The 19,167-nt window shown below is 41.5% G+C and overlaps 1 protein-coding gene across 2 annotated transcripts in view; it reads left to right on the top strand.

Annotated features, from left to right (window-relative positions):
* Positions 1–6,880: 6,880 nt before the first annotated feature.
* The window catches only part of Tmigd1 (transmembrane and immunoglobulin domain containing 1), a 17,830-nt gene continuing 5,543 nt past the window's right edge, over positions 6,881–19,167 (top strand). Inside the window, exons 1-3 of one of the 2 annotated variants that reach the window (XM_013016375.1) lie at positions 6,881–7,047; positions 10,501–10,779; positions 15,032–15,310. In XM_013016375.1, coding sequence (XP_012871829.1) covers positions 6,966–7,047; positions 10,501–10,779; positions 15,032–15,310 — 640 coding nt within the window. In that variant the 5' untranslated portion in view covers positions 6,881–6,965. The remainder of the gene's footprint in view (positions 7,048–10,500; positions 10,780–15,031; positions 15,311–19,167) is intronic. The other variant, XM_013016374.1, reaches the window with a different exon arrangement.

The raw sequence follows: 19,167 nt of genomic DNA, 5'->3' as shown, positions 1-19,167 counted from the left end.
TGAGTGTGTGTGTGTGTGTGTGTGTTGGTGGGTTGAACCCAGAACCTTATGTGTGTGTGTAAAGTGTATGCGCTGTTTTTGAGCATGACTCCCAGCCCTCTGTAATTCTTACATTCATATGAATCAGAAAGTTATGACTGCTAGTCCTAGATACCCCTTTCTGGTCGTTTTTCAAAAGTGGAGAAGTGTGGAACATATGGGTCTCTCTATTTCTTGAATTTTCAGACTCCAGGATGTTCCTCCTCTCCCACTCTGGGCCTAAATTACTTGTGGAAGCTGTGGAGTACTGAACCCTTGCTTGGCTTATAAAGTGCTGGGGAAGAACCAGTGTCTTGCATGTGCTAGACAAGTGCTCTACACTGAGCTACACCCCAAGCTCTGAATTCAATTAATATTCCAACTAGTCAAATGACAGGTTTAAAGGTTAACTACTAGGTTTAACTACTTTTGAAAAGAAGAAACATTCATCTTTCCCCCTCTGTCTGTTATGGGAAAGAAGAGCTCTCTAGGTGGGGATTGCTATCACCTTCGATATTCACATCAGTTCCCTGACTCTCCAGAAGGGGCACCATGCTATCATTTTTCTTGCTGAAATCCCTCCTCAGCACCAGAGAATGCTCTCAGGGCTCCTGACCATCACAATGAATGTTGTACTCTAGAATTTAAGGCTGGTGAAGGAGCCTTGTTTCACACATCTCAGTATCTCCCATGGCATCCACTCAATGTTGTGGAGAGTAGGGAGCATCATTCATCTTGCAGACAGCTTTGTAGAGTTATTATAACAATTTTCCACAGGTGGCAGTCGAGGGACCTGAGAAGCCAATTTTCCCTAGTTCAAGACATAGCCACCATATTGGCTTAGATCTAGCATTCCTGATACTTAGAATACTTGGCACATAGTAAATACTCAATAAATATTTGCTAAATACATTTCTTCAACAGGTTTTTTTTTAAATAAAGCCTACCTCTATCTGGATTCAGTAAATGTTCATTAATATTTGCTATGTTTACTTTATTTCACTTTTTTGTGATACTGGAAATCAAATGCACAGACTGCTGAGCATACATTGTACCACTGAGCTAGATCCCCAGCACTATTTTTGCTGAATCATTTGATAATTATAATCCTCATAATATATAACCCTTATGTATTTCATCAGGCATCTCCTGAAAATTAGGAGAATTCTAATGAATGTTAATATCATTATCACACCTATGAATAATTAACCATTATTCCTAATGTAATCTAATACTCAGTTGTAAAAGTTGTTGGGAACTTACCCATACCCCTCCTTGACCTACATAAAGTTTTCCTGCATACACTTCCCATATAGCAGGTGACTTTTTGCATGATTTTTTTCTCTAAACATTCTTTTCTGAATCACAAGACAGACCAGCTCACAAGTCAGAATGAAATGCTGGAGATGCAATACCCCAAAAGTGTTCCTCAACCAAAGATGGATAGAAGATGGTAGATAACTACACTAACTTCCTTCCCCATTTTGAGTTGATCTTGAGGAATTTTTCATAGGACTTGTCAAAGACTTCCATGAGATTTTATCTCTAATTAACCACCAAAAAGCTGGAAGCAGATCTGTGATTCAAATGGTAGAGTGCTAGCTTTGCGCACAAAAATTCAGATAGCACCCATCCAGGTCCAGAGTTAAAGCCCAAAAACTGCCCCCCCCCAAAAAAAGAAAGAAAAATCCAGTGGAGCCATAGAGAATAGAAAGTACAAAGCTCTGAGTTCAATCCTCAATACTAGAAAGGGGAAACAGAAAGGAAGAAAGAAAAGAAAGGAAGGAAGAAAGGAAGAGAGAGAGAAAGAAGGACAAAAAAGAAAGAAAGAAAAAGATGAAAGGAAGGAAGGGAGAGAAGAAGAGAAGGAAGGAAAAAAGGAAGGAAGGAAGAAAGGACCTCCATATTTACTTGGCAGGAAAGAGGCTTGCATTCAGATAACAAGAGCTTCACTTACTGGTGATCCTTACTTGAACAATACTATAAAGATGGTTGTGATTATTCATTATGCCTTGTCCAACTTACCTTAATAATAATAATAATAAAATAATAATAGCTACTTCTTCTATACAGCCACTTTATATGCTCCTCTTCACTGAGTCTCACATTGACTATGTACTGATACAACAGAAATAAGCTCAAATGAAGTCACAAAACCAGTAAGAGACAGATCTCTGAGATCTGTGTGTGTGTTCAAATGTATGGATAGGCTTTGGAATGGAGCTCTGTGATCAATCTCTCGCCAAGATCCCCATGCAACAGAAATTGAAAAAGCACGGGGCTGGGAAGGTGGCTCAGTGGTAGAGCGCTTGCCTTGCATGCATGAGGCCCTGGGTTCGATTCCTCAGCACCACATAAGCAAAAAGAAAAAAGCTGGAAGTGGCGCTGTGGCTCAAGTGGTAGAGTGCTAGCCTTGAGCTGAAGAGCTGAGGGACAGCGCCCAGGCCCAGAGTTCAGGCCCCATGACTGCACCCAAAAAACAAACAAAACAAAATAAAACAAAAAACCCCCAGAAACTGAAAAAACAAAAACCTATGGATCACTATCAATATATTCTTCTATTTGTTGTATAAATGGGAACAACTGTACTTGGCAGATAAAATTTGGATGGGTAATAATAACATAAACATATATATTAATAACATAAACATATATATTAATCAATAAATGAAATTATTTCCTGTTGCCAATTTGTGAAAGTTTAATGCAATCATTCTTCACTCTGGTGAGATCCTCAGGGAACTAGTTCTGGCGTGACACAACTTACATACTGAATCAGAACTACTTTACTAGCACTAAGCTGTTTAGAATCTTCCACTGTTTTTTTTGTTTTTATTTATTTATTTTTGTTGGTTGTGGGGCTTGAGCTCTGGGCCTGGGCACTGTCCCTGGGTTCTTCAGCGTAAGGTGAGTACTGTACACTTGAGCCACAGTGCCACTTCTGGTTTTCTGGTGCTAAATTGAAGATGAGTTTCATGGACTCTCCTGCCCAGGCTGGCTTTGAACCGTGATCCTCAGACCTCAGCTTCCCGAGTAGCTAGGATTATAGGCGTGAGCCAATGGCATCTGGCTCTTCCAGTGTTTTGACTATTGTGAAAGTCAAATCTCTATTCAGACTTTTCCCATCACAATCCCTAAGTTATCAGATTATCAAAGCACAGTCATCTCATTTGAGTATGACAGTGTTTGGTAAGATGTGCTACATTTTTTTTTTTTTGCACAAGTTCTGGCTTCCTTGAAATAATACACCCCTGTTAGTAATATCCGGCCCCACCTAGTAACCTGAGAACAGAGAAAAACTTAGATCTTAAGATGTCTTTCCCAATTACTGTCTTCTCCAAGAATCCATAAAGAGAAATAGACTTTGCACCCAATTTATCTTATTTATCTGACCCTACTGTCATAAAGTGTTCAAATTCAAGCATTATAAAGGAGAGTAACAGAGAAATAATTCAGGGTTCCAGGCATTAGAACAGCCAAGGAAGAGGCAGCTTTTTGCAGCCCAGCAGGTAAGTGACAAGTCTATCTTGGATAGAATTAGAGTGTTGAATGAGGAAAATTCATGTGGAAAATTAGGAGTCTTGGTGCAGTGAAAGAATGAGAAGATGTCTGCGGGATAGGAGAGGTCTGCCAAGAAGTCCACGCTCCCAGTCTTTATTGAATACCTAACTACTGTGGAGAGTGCTGGAGAAGACTGTTATAATAACCAAGTTCTAAAAAATCATCACTGGTAGAACAAAGTGAAATATCCCAGGCAGAAATTGAAAACGACAAAAGAGTTCATGTTAGTGCTAATTGCGTCTTATTAAAGGATTGATTCCGGCTTGCTAGCCAAAACAGGTGAGCCTGGCAGGAGTGAGACTAGCTCCTGTCAGAGCAGGTTGGAACAGGAGAAGGCCTAAAGTAGTCACCCCTAAATTCTGACTCTTGATGGTTAATACTCAATGTTAGGTTGCTAAGGTCAATGGAATGGCAGTAACCAGAAGAGATTAATAGCAGCTTTTAAAGGAAGGAAAATATTCATCTGGGCAAGAAGGCAGTTATGAGTGTTGCCCTGTGAGTCCTGGTTTGAATTTTTTTTTGGGGGGCGGGGTCCAGTCGTGGGGCCTGAACTCTGGGCCTGGGCGCTGTCCCTCAGCTCTTCAGCTCAAGGCTAGCGCTCTACCACTTGAGCCATAGTGCCACTTCCGGCTTTTTTCTTTTTGCTTATGTGGTGCTGGGGAATCGAACCCAGGGCCTCCGGCATGCAAGGCAAGCACTCTATCACTGAGCCACCTTCCCAGCCCCCTGGTTTGAATCTTGACCTTCATAGTTATTGCCTTTGGGATCTTGGGCACGTTATAGCATCTCTGTAAATTTTTAAAAACTGCCTTGAAAAAAAGAAGGAGAAAGAGAGAGAGAGAGAGAGAGAGAGGAAAAGAAGAAAGTTGAAACTTTAATTGGATGTATAGTAATAGTGTGGTATTCCCAGAAATACCATAGTCAAATATTTTTCTTTTGGTCTGGTCGTGAGGCCTGAACTCTGGGCCTGGGCATTGTCCCTCAGCTCTTCAGCTCAAGGCTAGCACTCTACCACTTGAGCCACAGTGCCACTTCCAGCTTTTTTTTTTCTGCTTATGTGGTGCTGAGGAATTGAACCCAGGGCCTCAGGCATGCAAGGCAAGTGCTGTACCACTGAGCCACCTTCCCAGCCCAGTCAAATATTTTTTTATCAAAATTTATTTTCTGCTGGGCACTGGTAGTTTACACTTGTAATCTTAGCTACTTGGGAGGCTGAGATCTGAGTATCTGAGCAGGAAAGTCCATGAGACACTTATCTCCAAATAACTACCAAAAAACCTGGAAGTGCAACTGTGGCTCCAGTGGTAGAGCACTAGCCTTGAGCAAAAGAAGTTCAGGGGCAGCACCCAGGCCCTGAGTTCATGATATCCTCTACCCAAAATTCATCATTATTATCTATTTTTATTTTTATCTGGGTGCCAGATCTGAAGGCTGAGATCTGAGGACCATGGTTCTAAGCCAACTGGGGAAACAACATCGTTGAGACTCTTCTCTCCAATTACCCAGCAAAATGCTAAACTGGAGATATGGTTCTAGTGGTAGAGCACCATTGATGACTGAAAAAGTATACGAAGTCCTGGGTTCAAATATCAGTACTGGTACAAAAACTCACTGTGTGTTTTCATGCAATTTGTGATAGATAAGTGGTATCTTTATTTTGGAAAAAGAAACAAAGAGAAAGGGCCTACCTCAACTACCTCAAGAGAATTGTTATAAGGCTTGAGATAAAAAGAATGTATGCAAAGAATTTAACACTGTGTCTTTTGCATGTGTATTTCTACTATATTTATAGTAGTACTCCCTTTTTTTTCTTTTTTTTTTCTTTTATGGTGTTGGGGGACCCAACCCAGGACCTTGAAAATACTAGGTAAGACTTCTACACTGAGCCATACTCTGAGCCCCAGGGCAGAAGTAATGGCACATTGCTTTCCCCAGATGGAAATAGAGAGGCATGTATCAGCAAAAGCACAGAAACCCTGATTATTTATTATTTAAACAAGTTCCTATTTGGTCAAGGGGAAGGAGTTTTAAGATGGGAAACTTCAAAGTCATTTAACATGGGTCAAAATTAGAGCCACTTTTCCATTGAGCCCTTTCCATGTACACACGTGGAATCTAGGGGATTTGGAATTGTCTCAAATCATTCTCTACAATCAAAGAGCAGGTTTCCAAAAAATGATCTAAGTGAGTCTTTCAAAAAGGAACAAGTCTGCTGGGTGCTGAAGAGTCATACCAGTAATCCTAGCTACTCAGGAGGCTGAGATTTGAGGATCTGAGTACAAAACTAGCCCAGACAGGAAAGTCAGTAAGACTCCTAACTCCAATGAACTACCATAAAGCCAGAAGTGGAGGTATGAGTCAAGTGATAGAGCTCCAGCCTTGAGGGAAAAAAAGGTAAGGGACAGCACACAGGTCCTGAGTTTAAGCCAAAGTACCAGTGTGTAAGTGCACACACAGAGAGAGGAAGGGAGAGAGGGAAAGGGAGAGAGAGAGGAAGAAGAGAGGGAGAGGGAGAGAGAGAGCGAGAGAGAGAGGGAAAGGGAGAGAACAGAATAGAAAAGAAGGCTGGGAAGGTGGCTCAGTGGTAGAGTGCTTGCCTTGCATGCATGAGGCCCTGGGTTTGATTTCTTAGCACCACATAAGCAGAAGTGGTGCTATGGCTCAAGTGGTAGAGCTCTAACCTTGAGCTGAAGTGCTGAGGGACAGTGCCCAGGCCCAGAGTTCAAGGCCCCACAATTGACAAAACAGAAAAGAAGAATGAGTTTATTTAGTAAGGACCACGTAGGACCACTTGAGAATGAAACAAGTTTTACTTTTCTTTCTGTTGGGTGCCAGTGGCTCACTCCTGTAATCCTAGCTACTAAGGAAGCTGAGATCTGAGGATTGCAGTTTGAAGCCAGCACATGTAGAAGTTTGTGATTATCATCTCCAATAAATTACTCAAAAAAAGCCAGAAGTGGTGCTGTGGCTCAAGTGGTAGAGTATTAGCCTTGAGCAAAAGAAGTTCAGGGATACTGTCTAGGCCCACAGTTCAAGCCCAGGATCAGAAAAAAAAATATTTTTAATGACATGCTATTTCTCTAGAGAAGATTGGTTTTATTTTCCCACAGCTGTCCTATATCTTAATGCCCAATTCCTTTCATTTTTCTTTTTGCTATCTTAAAAAAAATACTAGCATTACTAAATGTACTTTGAACTTAATCAGGACAGAGCTGTTTAATTTGAAACTAGAGGTAGAACCGTTAAGCTAGAGTGATTCATATGTGGCTCCTTTTAAAAATGCATAATGGACAGGAAGCAAGTTCATTAACTCGTTGGAGACCAAAGTACAGATCCAATTGCATTCTTCTCTCCCAGCAGCTCCATCACCCTTGGATACTTTAACGATGTCATGGAAGAGCAGCTATCTACTGCAAGTGTGCAGGCTTCTGCTTTTAGTGATCTTATTTTTGCCATGTGAAGTGACAAGTAAGTTAACATTATCATTACCTCTTTTTGGAGAAATAAAATTTCAGATTACAGAAAAAAATAAGTCTAATGGGTTCAGGCGCAGTGGTTTATTCTTGTAATTGTAGCTACTACTCAAGAGGCCAAGGTCTGAGGAAGATGTCAATTTGCAGCCAGGTCATATAGACAGATCCATAAGACTCTTGTCTCCAATTAACCAGCAAAAAGCCAAAAGTGGGGCTGTGGCTCAGGCAGTAGAGTACTAGCCCTGAGGGGAGGAAAAGAGAGCGGGAGGAGGGGGAGGGAGAAGGAAGGAGAAGGAAGGGAGGAGAAGAGGAGGGGAAAGAGAGGGAGGGTGGAAGAGAGAGAGAATGCCCTGGTTCTTAGTTCAAGTCCCAGTACTGGCACACAAAAGAAAAGGTCAGCTGGGCTTCCAGTGGCTCACGTTTGTAATCCTAGCTACTAAGAAGGCTGAGATCTGAGGATCACAGTTCAAAGCCAGCCTGGGCAGAAAAGTCCATGAGACTCTTATCTCTAATAAACTACTTAGAAAAAGTTAGAAGTGGTGCTGTGGCTCAAGTGGTAGAGCACTAACCTTGAGCACAAAGAGGCTCAGGCCCTGTGTTTAGCTCCATGACCAGCAAAAGAAAAGAAATGGTTAATGGCCATTGGACACAACCTTAAATTCCAATTTGGCTATGCAAATTAGTATGACTCAAAATACAGGAGTCAGGTAACATAATAGAAAATTCAGTGGAACAAATATTGTTTTATGGTTCTGGTAGTATAAGACAGCTATTAACTCCATAGCTGCAGCCAGAATTTTCCTTTTTTTTCCTGTTATTGTTGTTGTTGTTGGTTGGTCATGGGGCTTGAACTCAGGGTATGGGTACTGTCCCTGAGCTTTTTCCACTCAAGGCTAGTGCTCTATTACTTTGAGTCACAGCAACATTTCCAATTTTCTGGTGGTTAATTGGAAATAAGAATTTCAGGACTTTCCTGCCCAAGCTGGCTTTGAAATGGGATCCTCATATCACACCCTCCTGAGTCACTAAGATTTACAGGTGTGAGCCCCCAGTGCCCAGCAGATTTTTCCTATATTATAATGCATCTTGATACTAACCTTACCTTAAATAATCTATTGAAATATACCACTTACAGCAAAATATTAATTGTGTATTCTCCCCTCTTCCTCACACTCAGATTTTAATTATGTAGTCATGGTAAAATAAATTAGACAAGACACTGGGAGATGTAGCTTAGTAGTAGAGTACATGCCTATTTAGCATGTGCAGGACCCTGAGTTAAATTCCCAACTCCAAAAAAAAAATTTTTTTTTAATTAGGCAGTGGCCAGGCATCGGTGGCTCATGCCTGTAATCCTAGCTATTCAGGAGGCTGAGATCTGAGGATTGAGGCTCAAAGCCAGCTCAGGCAGGAAAGACCATTAGACTCTTATCTCCAATAAATCACTCAGAAAACTGAAAGTGACTCTGTGGCTCAAGTGGTAGAGCACTCACCTTGAGCTGAATAGCTGAGGGATAGTGCTCAGGGCCAGAGTTTGAGCCCCAGGATGGACAAAAAAAAAGGCAGTATAGAAAAGAATAAAGAAGAGCAGGACACATGCCTCAGCAGTAAAGCACTTGCTGGCAATGTGATCAGTCCCGGATTCCCAGCACCACCTGCACACACATGCACACATATACATGCACACGCACATACACACACACACACACACACACAGAGGCATGCATGTGCACATGCAAAAATACCCTGTCCCCAAATCCCATCATTCAGAGAAAACTACCTAACATTTTTGTTATATAGTTTTCCAAATTGTTATCAAATAGGAGGGAACAAACCATTTTCTTTACCAATAGCCAAAGTATTTAAAGACAAGTAAGTTTATGAGATTATGAGATTAGCACAGAGATAGAGCATTTGCCTAGCATGCCTGAGACTCTGGGTTCCATCCTCAACTCCAAAGGTGGGCGGGGGGAAGGAAAACAAACAAGTTAACAGAATATAGTGATGAATATTTTCTGGGAGAACAGGTGTGTGACAGTGAATATTTTAATTTTTGTTACTTCTGAACCAGGAAAATAAAAAGAAAAGGAAATTCAGTAGGGGAATTTCTAAAACTCGAGCAGAAAAAAAAAAATCCCTGCTATATATCCTGATTCTCAACCCCACAAAAACTTGTCTATTCCACAACCCATATTTATTTAAACATCTTTTAATTTTCCTACGCTGCCAAACATTGAAAATGCAACATAAAATGTATCCATAATCTTGTCATTTAATCAGAAAAGGACTTTCAAATCAGATTTTTGCCAAGATACATATTCAATTTTGACACATTTATAGTAATTATGAGAGATGTGCTTTCTATTCTGCCTGTTTACCTAATGCTACATCTTAGACTATTTTTCTACTCTGCTTGTTGTGTTTCCTTTTTATTTCCTCATTCCTACTCCCTTGCTTTCCTACTTCTAATCCCTTGAAAGAAACAAATTAAGTCTGGTATTTCATAACTTTTGTCTTCATTTTTACCAATCCAAGTCAATACAGATAGGAATTTTTTCCCAAATTATTTTCTCCGTGAATATATGCTATAAGTTTTGTTGTTGTTGTTGTTATATATGTTGTTTCTATGTTCATTCTGATTATTTTCAAACTCCAGTAGTTCACAAGAGCCTTTGCTTAGCATTTGCAAGAACCTAGGTTAGATCCCAACGCAACAAAAATGCCTATTGCCCAAGTTGTATTTATGTCAATCATTTAGGTATATGTGAATGAGAGCCTGGCATCTTTTAAAAAGATCTCAAAGTATTGCTAATGGGTAGTAAAAATGAGGGACCGACACACTTAATCTTCCTTTTTAAAAGTTAATACATTGTGTTACTATTTCCTTGTAAAATCATGTCACTCATCCAGGCACTAGTGGCTTGTACCTGTAATCCTAGCTACTCAGGAGGTTGAGATCTGAGGATCACGGTTCAAGCCAGCCAAGGCAAGAAAGCCCATAAGACTCTTATCTAAAATTAACCATCAGAAAACAAGTGGTGCTATGGCTCAAAGTGATAGAGTGCTAACAGTGTCCAGGCCCAGAGTTCAAGCTCCATGACTGACCAAAAAAAAAAAAAAATCATGTCACTCAGTATGACTGTTTTTTGTAGTTAGGTGTCGTTTGTACGTTTTGTTTTGGTGCCTGTAGTACAGACCTAGGTGTTGAATCACAACTCCATTTCTAGCTTTTGGGTGGCTAATTGGAGATAAGAGTCAGATTTTCCTTGCTGGGCTAGCTTCAAACCTTTATCCTCAGACCTTAGCCTCCTGAGTAACTAGGACTGACAGTGCCTAGCTAGTATGACTATTTTTAACAATTGAGAATACATTTTGTCACATTGTAACAGAGTTCATTTAACCAATCTCCCATTTATGGGCATCTAATAGTTTCACCTTTACCCCTCAGGTTCTGTTCTAACTGTGAATGGTAAAACAGAGAACTCTATTCTGGACACTCAACGTGGCCTCCATGCTTCTCTGGAATGTGCTGTTCAAAATCACACCAGGGATGAAGAATTGCTCTGGTTCCGAGAAAATGGGAGAGTAGATTTGAAACCTGGAAACAAAATCAACATCAGCTCAGTCTGTGTCTCTCCCATTAGTGAAAAGGACAACGGAGTCAACTTTACCTGCAAGCTGCAGAGGAATCAGACCATGTCTGTCTCAGTGGTGCTGAATGTCACTTGTGAGTAAAGAGAAAAGAAAGGCCAGTCTGCCATATCTGCACCACAGTAAGTGGTGGTTGACATCTAGGTGTTGATTTTGCCTAATTGCCCAGTGAAGCAGGAGAGAGCCTATTTCCCCCATACCCTTGCAAGCACTGAGTATCTGCAGGCCCCATTACAATTGCATTTCTTCTTTTTCTTTCCTTTTATCTCTCTCTCTGTCTCTGTGTGTGTCTCTCTGTCTCTCTGTCTCTCTGTCTCTCTCTCTCTGTGCTGGTAATGGAGCTTGAACTCAGGGTATAGGTACTAACCCTTATTATCTTTTCCCATTCAACACTGATGTTTTACAATCTGAGCCTCAGCTCCACTTCTGGCTTTTTGCTGGTGAGTTGGAGATAAGAGTCTCATGGGCTTTCTTGCCCAGGCTGGCTTCTAACTGCAATCCTCAGATCTCAGCCTCTTGAGTAGTTAGGATTATAGGCATGAGCCACTGGCAACTGGCTCTTTTATTTTCTTTCTTTCCTTATAGTCTAGCATTTTTCCTTCTAGATGTTAATGTTGGAGAAATACTGGCACAAAAGAGACATGTGCAAAGATATTTAATGTAGCACTGTTTAACATGTTTTTTTTTTTAATGAAAATAATGTAATACCTGTCAAACTAAGAGTCATATATCATACTGGGAGCGCTCTAAAAATCATTGTGAATCGGTGTGGATAGCTCTCAGAAACATGCAAGTTATCAAGAGAACAAGATCTTTTTTTTGTTTTTTTGTCGGTCGTGGGGCTTGAACTCTGGGCCTGGGCGCTGTTCCTCAGCTCTTCAGCTCAAGGCAAGTGCTCTACCACTTGAGCTACAGTGCCACTTCCAGTTTTCTAGTGGTTTTTATTGGAGATAGGAGTCTCACGGTCTTTCCTGCCCGGGCTGGCTTTGAACCGCGATCCTCAGATCTCAGCCTCCTGAGTAGCTAGGATTACAGGCGTGAGCCACCAGCGCCCGGCTCAGAACAAGATCTTTTATGTGAACTTTTCCTATGCTCCTGAAATGATAGATTATTTTCCCTACATATAGAGAAGCCTTTTTAAAAATCTGAATTTTCCCTAAATTCATAGTGGTGGGTCCCTCTGGGGAGTCAGAAGGTAACCAGGATAGAGTCAAAGAGAATCTTAGCTTTATCTGAAAATCACTGATTTTCATAAAAGAATATCCACGTACAGCTGACATCCTTAACCATTAATTTTTTTTTGGGGGGGGGTCTGGTCATGGGGCCTGAACTCTGGGCCTGGGCACTGTCCCTCAGCTCTTCAGCTCAAGGCTAGCACTCTACCACTTGAGCCACAATGCCACTTCCAGCTTTTTTTCTTTTTGCTTATGTGGTGTTGAGGAATCGACAGGACCTCAGGCATGCAAGGCAAGCACTTTACCACTGAGCCACTTTCCCAGCCCTTAACCATTAATTTTTATAGTGATTAAGTGATTACATAAATTTCACAGTATTGTGAGATGGTGATAGTTAAGGTCACAAACACATGGGGCAAATTGTCTTTTCATGGTCTATGAAGTTTATGAATTCTATGACTTTGACAAAACAGTTATTTCTTCCACACTGGGTGATATGTACATTTCTTTCTTTTTGTTTAGTGTCAGACGTTCCCTCTTTCCTGGTCATTTCCTCCCTCCCATTGATCTCATTGAGTTGCTTAGTTCATTTTGATCAATGTCCAGTGCAGCTGATGGGTCCCGCTGTTGTATGTTTTCCTCTGTTTCTGTGTCCTCCTCCTAGTTTCCTTGTGATGTGCACATATATCCTATATATGTGGTCAGCAGCTTGGGGTCATTTAATAATGATTCTACCAGCTGAGTGGAGGTCCTTTGTTTCTTGAGTCTTGTTTACTTTATCCTATCTCCTTATGTTTTGGATTTAACACCAACTTATCAGGGAGACCATGTGCCGTTATCTCTTTATTCTTGGTTTACCTCACTCAACATGATTTTTTCTAGTTCCATTCATTTCCCTGCAAATACCATTATTTTGTCCTTTCTAATGGCTGCATAATATTCCATTGTATGTAGGTACCACACTTTTTGGATCCATTCATCTGTATTGGGGCATCTGGGTTGTTTCCATATCTTGGCTATTGTGAACAGTGCTGCAATGAACATGGAGGTGCATGTGTCCTTGTATCCTGGTTCCTGTTGCTCAGGATAGATGCCTAGGAGTGGTATGGCTGGGTCATAGAAGAGATCTATAATTTAGCTTTCTGAGGACCCTCCAGACTGCTTTCCAAAGTGGTTGTATAAGTGTACATTCCCACCAGCAGTGTAATAGGAGTCCTCTTTCTCCACATCCCCTCCAGCATTTGTTGTTGACTGTTAAACATTAATTTTAAATGGTTAAATTAATAGGAACAAACCGGGGAGTAAAGTGCATGCTTATAATCCCTGCACTCTGGAAGATAGAGGCAGGAGCATTATGAGTTTGAGGCCAGTCTAAACTACATACTTAATGTCTTAATAAAACCAAGAAGAAAAGAAAGGAGTGGGGTAGAAGGGGAGAGGAGGGAAGCAAGCTAATAGGATCTGTCCACAAACTGAACTGTTAGATTTGGCAATTGTGTTCTGGATTCCAGCAGCTTCTTCCATATTTGAGTAGAATAAAACATCCTTATTGGATATTGATACAGAATTCAAGCTCATCCCAAAGAGCAACAAAATGTCATTTTTCTGAGAAAGTTATTAATAGCACAGCCTACTCAGGGTCTAATTATTCAGTGTGCAGATTATACAAGCTCCTTCTTTTCCTCCTTTTCCACATCTACCTCCTTCCTACTGCCCACTCCTCATCCATTTTGATTATCTTTTGCACCTTTGCCAGGAAATGCAAGGGGCATAGACAAGAAGGGAAAGTCAGGGCAGCCATTTCTCCCTAGATGTGGGCAAGCCCTGGTGAAAGGTGAGAATTGAGATTATTTGCAGAGACAAGAGGATCAAGAGTTTGAGGCCAGCCTGGGCTCCATAGTGAAACTTTGACATGAAAAACAAATAACAGGCCAGGCACCAAGGGCTCAGGCCTGTAATCCTAGCTACTCAGAAGGCTGAGATATGAGGATCATGGCAGACTGGGCATAACTGATACACATTCTGAGAAGAGAACATTATTTCTAGAGGATCACTAGGGAAATGCAAATATGCATTGGCAAAAATGTGGTTAGATAAAATGCAAATATTCATTGGCATAAATGTGGTTAGATAAAATGCAAAACCAGAGGGTGTAAGTAGTCTTTAAAACAACTACCACCACCACAAGAATAACATAATAATAACAATAACAACAACAACTAGTACTGTAGGGTGTGTGTGTGTGTGTGTGTGTGTGCACATGTGTGCATGTGCACATGTGCATGACAGTACCATAGGCTTTGTGTTCCCACTCAGCTTTTTTGCTCAAGTCTGGATCTCTGCCACTTGAGCCACACCTCCACTTCTGGCTCTTTTTTTTTCTGGTTAATTGTAGAGAAAAGTCTTATGAATTTTTCTGCCTGGGCTGGCTTCAAAACAATTCTCACCTCAGCCTTCTGGGTAGCTAGGATTATAGGTATGAGCTACTAGTCCCCAACCATAATAAATTCTGTACAGGGATTATTTTATTCAATTTTTATAGTCACCCATGAGGAAGTTCTTATTAGTCCATTTTTGTTGAGATGAGAAAACTGAGACTGTAACAGTGAAGTAACTGTCTCAAAGTCACAGGAAGTGGTATAGATGGACTTAGGATGAACTACTGTGTCTGCCTTTTTGGTATTATATATATAGCGCTTGCTAGGCAGATGCCCAATCTATGAATCATGCCTCCAGACTATATTGTACTGTTTTATCTATCTGTAGCCTGGGTCAGTTTGTTACAATAACACTCAGAAAGGAAAGACCCCAGGCCAATACTCTTGGTTAGTGTTACAACTTGTCTACTTGGTATAGGTTTATTATCATATATTATATTCATTACCATATATTATTTTATGATTTGTCTTCACTACATTAAAATTTCTGAGATTTGGAATGGAATGTACAGTTGGAAATGTACATTGGAATGTATATATTTGGAATTGAATATCCTCAGTTCCTAGCCCATTGCTTGGTAAACAATAATTACTCAATAAGATTTTTGTCAAAATGGATGAATGACTGCATGTGATAGACTACAAGAAGACCTTAAATGCTGACAATGAACTACTGCTTGCCATCTAATCAAACCTCAATGCTTGAGTCTTACAGTTCCTCCTCTCCTGAGTGGAAACAACCTTCAAACAGTTGAGGAAGGCAAAGATGTCAAGTTGGTTTGCGAGGTGAAATCTAATCCCCAGGCTCAAATGATGTGGTACAAAAACAATAATGTCCTGACTTTAGAGGACAACCGTCACCAAATCCAACAGACAAGTGAGTCTTTCCAGCTGTCCATCACCAAAGTCAAGAAATCAGACAATGGAACCTACAACTGTGTTGCGAATTCATCCATGAAAATGGAGACCCTGGACTTTCACCTGGTTGTTGAAGGTAACTTTTTCCCCCCAGCTCTGGAGCTTGAACTCAGGGTCTGGGCACTGTTCCTGAGCTTCTTTTGCTCAAGGCTAGCACTCTACCACTTGAGCCACAGTGGCACTTCTGGCTTTTTCTGTGTATGTGGTACTGAGGACTCAAACCCAGGATTTCATGTGTGCTAGGCAAGCACTCTACCTCTAAACCATGTTCCCAGACCCATAACTCTTTTAAGTGATTCCCAGTGCAAAATTTAGAAGAGAGGCCCAATAAATACTTGATGCTGACAATTGTGACTATGGCTAGAGGTTTCTTTGGAAAATCCAGGGAATTTTGCATTAAGAATTCTAGTTGGTTCTTTTTTTTTTTCTTTTTGCTTATGTGGTGCTGAGGAACTGAATCCAGGGCCTCAGGCATGCAAGGCAAGCGCTCTACTACCGAGCCACCTTCCCAGCCCTTCTAGTTGGTTCTTTTGGGGGAATTATACCCATTCCACACAGATATTGCCTTTAGAGAAAAAAAAAAAGATCCTTCCTAGAACCAAGTATAGAAAGAGATTCTGGTTGGTTTTTAGGGAGTGTTTCCATGAATTTTGGGGGCCACCAAGGAATGTAGAGACTGGTCTTTTGAGTTCACAGCATAATTACAAACAAAAGAGAATCCAGGGGAAAACAAAACAAAATAACAACAACAACAACAAAAACCAGGGAAGAAGGGTACTGATTAAATCTTTCTTAATGGATCTTTAAAGTCACACCTACTTCTCAAAATCTAATTTACAAGCCAGGCATTGGTGGCTCATTCTTGTAATCCTAGCTACAAAGGAAGCTGAAATTTGAGGATTATAGGTCAAACCCAACCCTGGCAGATAATCTGAGAGGTTCTTATCTCCAATGAATCAGCAAAAAGGTGGATGTTGAACTATGGCTCAAGTGGTAGAGTGCCAATCTTTTTTTTTTTTGGGTCCGGTCATGGGGCTTGAACTCTGGGCCTGGGCGCTGTCCCTCAGTTCTTCAGCTCAAGGCTAGCACTCTACCACTTGAGCCACAGCGCCACTTCCGGCTTTTCGCTTATGTGGTGCTGAGGAATCGAACCTAGGGCGTCAGGCATGCAAGGCAAGCGCTCTACCACTGAGCCAACTTCCCAGCCCCTAGAGTACCAATCTTAAGTGAAAAAGCCAAGGGATAGCACCCAGATCCTGAATTCAAGCCTTACCACTGGCACATATCCAACCCCCCCCCCCCACACACACACATAAAATCAAAGTTTAAAAATCTAACTTATAGGCTTTTCAGGAAAGGGAGTGAGGAAAGATGGTATGTATACAATTTATTTTCAAAAAAGCTCTTTCTTTTCACTTTGTGCTTCATCTACCCAGGTTATCACCTCTGTAATAATAGAGAACAAATGAAGCTCTGAGTGTTTTTATTTTCCTTCCTCAGCTTTCCTTGCTCAGACAAAAAAAGAAAGGTGAGGTATGGGTATAGCAGCTGTGTAGAATTGTCTGCACTGCACTTCCTGGTGGAGGGCCAGTGTGCTCAAAGCAGCCAAACAAGCTGAGGCGTCTCTGTTTTGTTAGAACATCATTCCCTTTTTAATCATTTGACTCCCTGTACCCACTCATTGCCTCTCTTGCCAGTCCCCAGGAAGTCGATGGAACTCCTGCCAGAAATGATGGACTGAAGTTACCATAGGATTTCTTATTTCCTCCCTGTAGTTGGCATGGGAAAGGGGGGGGGCTGAGCAGAGTAACTGATGGGGAGGAAGAACTGTTGATGGTTGAATGCCCATCACTGGGACTGCTGCTTGTCCTGCAGAGCAGGGACCATATGCTTAGGAGACAATTGCTTTAAAAAGCAATCCTACAAATAACCTAAGTACCCACAGGATAAAAGCAAGCAAGCTGAGGAAGGGACATCCACCTCGATGTTTGGGGTGTGTGTGTGTGTGTGTGTGTGTGTGTGTGTGTACCCGTTCTAAGGCTTGAATAGTATCCCTTAGTTGTTTTTTTCTTTGTTCAAGGCTTGCACTCTACCACTTGAGTCACACCTCCAGCTTCTGACTCTTTGCTATTTAACTTGAGTAAGATTCTCACAGACTTTCCTAGGTTGGATTCAAATCATGATCCTCAGCTCTCAGCTTCCTGAGTAACTAGAATTGCAGGCATGAGCTGCTGGTGTCTGGCAAGCTTGTGCTTTTTACTTCCCCCACGACCACCAAAGCTGGATAGGACGGGCCTTATCAAACCAGACCCTCCTTACTGCCCCTAGGACCACACTTGAAGACTAGGGAGTTATATCATCCCTCTTGGCTAAGAAAAAATTGTAATTGCTCTATGGCATATTAAAAAAATATAAAGCATCCAGCTTGTGTGGCAATCCACAAATTGCCTTTCAGGTGGACAGAAACTTGTTTTGGATGGAGCTCTTCCAAATTGCCTTGTTTTTTCTGATTTCTCCTTGCTTTGTTATTTCCTTGGCTGTTGGCTGTCTTCAGAACATAAGCTTTCTGTTATTGGTGCTCAGGCTCACTGCCAAATCTTCCATGAGGCTCTCCAACTTCCCTGCCCAGTGGGGTAGTGCCTAAATGAGTTCCATGCAAAGCTAAAAATGACATCATGGAGATTTTCTGCAGCTTATGATTTAGCCCATGTGTTGAAATTATCTTACCGTAATGAATATTGGGGGAGGGGATGTCAAGTGTGATACAGATGACAGCAAAAAACTAGAGCAAGGAGAGAGGTAAGGTGGCTGGGTGTCACTGTCATTTGCAGCAGGAACTTGGGATCTAAAGAGAGCCAATGGCTCACACAGTCTATTTCAGCCCCTTTGGGGGAATGAAAGTTTTCACATGTAGTTTTCTTTTATTCCATTTTCTAAAAAGAATCAAATCTATGACTGCTTTCCAATTTCTTTTCCTAAGAACCTCATATTTACTTCCTCTTTGTTCTGGCGTATTTCGTTGGCATGCAAATGAAAGCCCTTAATGTGCCCCTGAGCTGGCTCTTTCTTCCAGAGGGTTGATTAGACCTCTACCTCTCTAACAAAAATGCTTGGAGGCTAGGTGTGTTGCTCCATGGTAGTATATGTTCAGCATGTACTAGATCCTGGGTTCAATCCCCAGCACCGCCACTGAAAAAGTGAAAGATAGTTAATTCATGTATTTCCTAAAATCATTCTGAACAGGAACTGGAAAAGTAATGGAAGAAAATGACAAAAAGGTGATGGATTGGGTGTTGGTGGCAAACACCTGTAATCCTAGCTTCTTACGAGGCTGAGATCTGAGAATCATGATCAATCTGAGAGACTCATATCTCCGATTAACCAACAAAAAGACCAGAAGTGGAGCTGTGGCTCAAGTAGTAGAACATTAGCCATCACATACACACACACACACACACACACACACACACACACATACAACTACAACTTAGGGGCAGGCATCCAGACCCTGAGTTCAAGCCCCAGGACCAGCACACACACAAAACACAAGGTAATTGGGCTGGACACTGGTGGCTCACACATGTAATATAGCTACTCACAAAACTGAGATCAGAAAAGATCACAGTTCTAAGCCAACCCATGTAGAAAAGTCCATGAGATTGTTATTACCAATTAACTACCAAAAACTATGAATGAAGGTGTGGCTCAAGTGGTAGAGCATCAGCCTTGAGCAAAAAGCTAAAGGACAGGGGCTGGGAAGGTGGCTCAGTGGTAGAGCGCTTGCCTTGCATGCTTGAGGCCCTGGGTTCGATTCTTCAGCACCACATAAGCAGGGGAAAAAAAGCCAGAAGTGGCACTGTGGCTCAAGTGGTAGAGCGCTAGCCTTGAGCTGAAGAGCTGAGGGACAGCACCCAGGCCCAGAGTTCAGGCCCC

Source organism: Dipodomys ordii, unplaced genomic scaffold (assembly GCF_000151885.1).
Source record: "Dipodomys ordii isolate 6190 unplaced genomic scaffold, Dord_2.0 Scaffold31, whole genome shotgun sequence".
In the NCBI taxonomy this organism is placed as follows: domain Eukaryota; kingdom Metazoa; phylum Chordata; class Mammalia; order Rodentia; family Heteromyidae; genus Dipodomys; species Dipodomys ordii.
The sequence above is the reverse complement of the archived record's forward strand: the minus strand, read 5'-3'. Positions and strand labels throughout refer to the sequence as shown.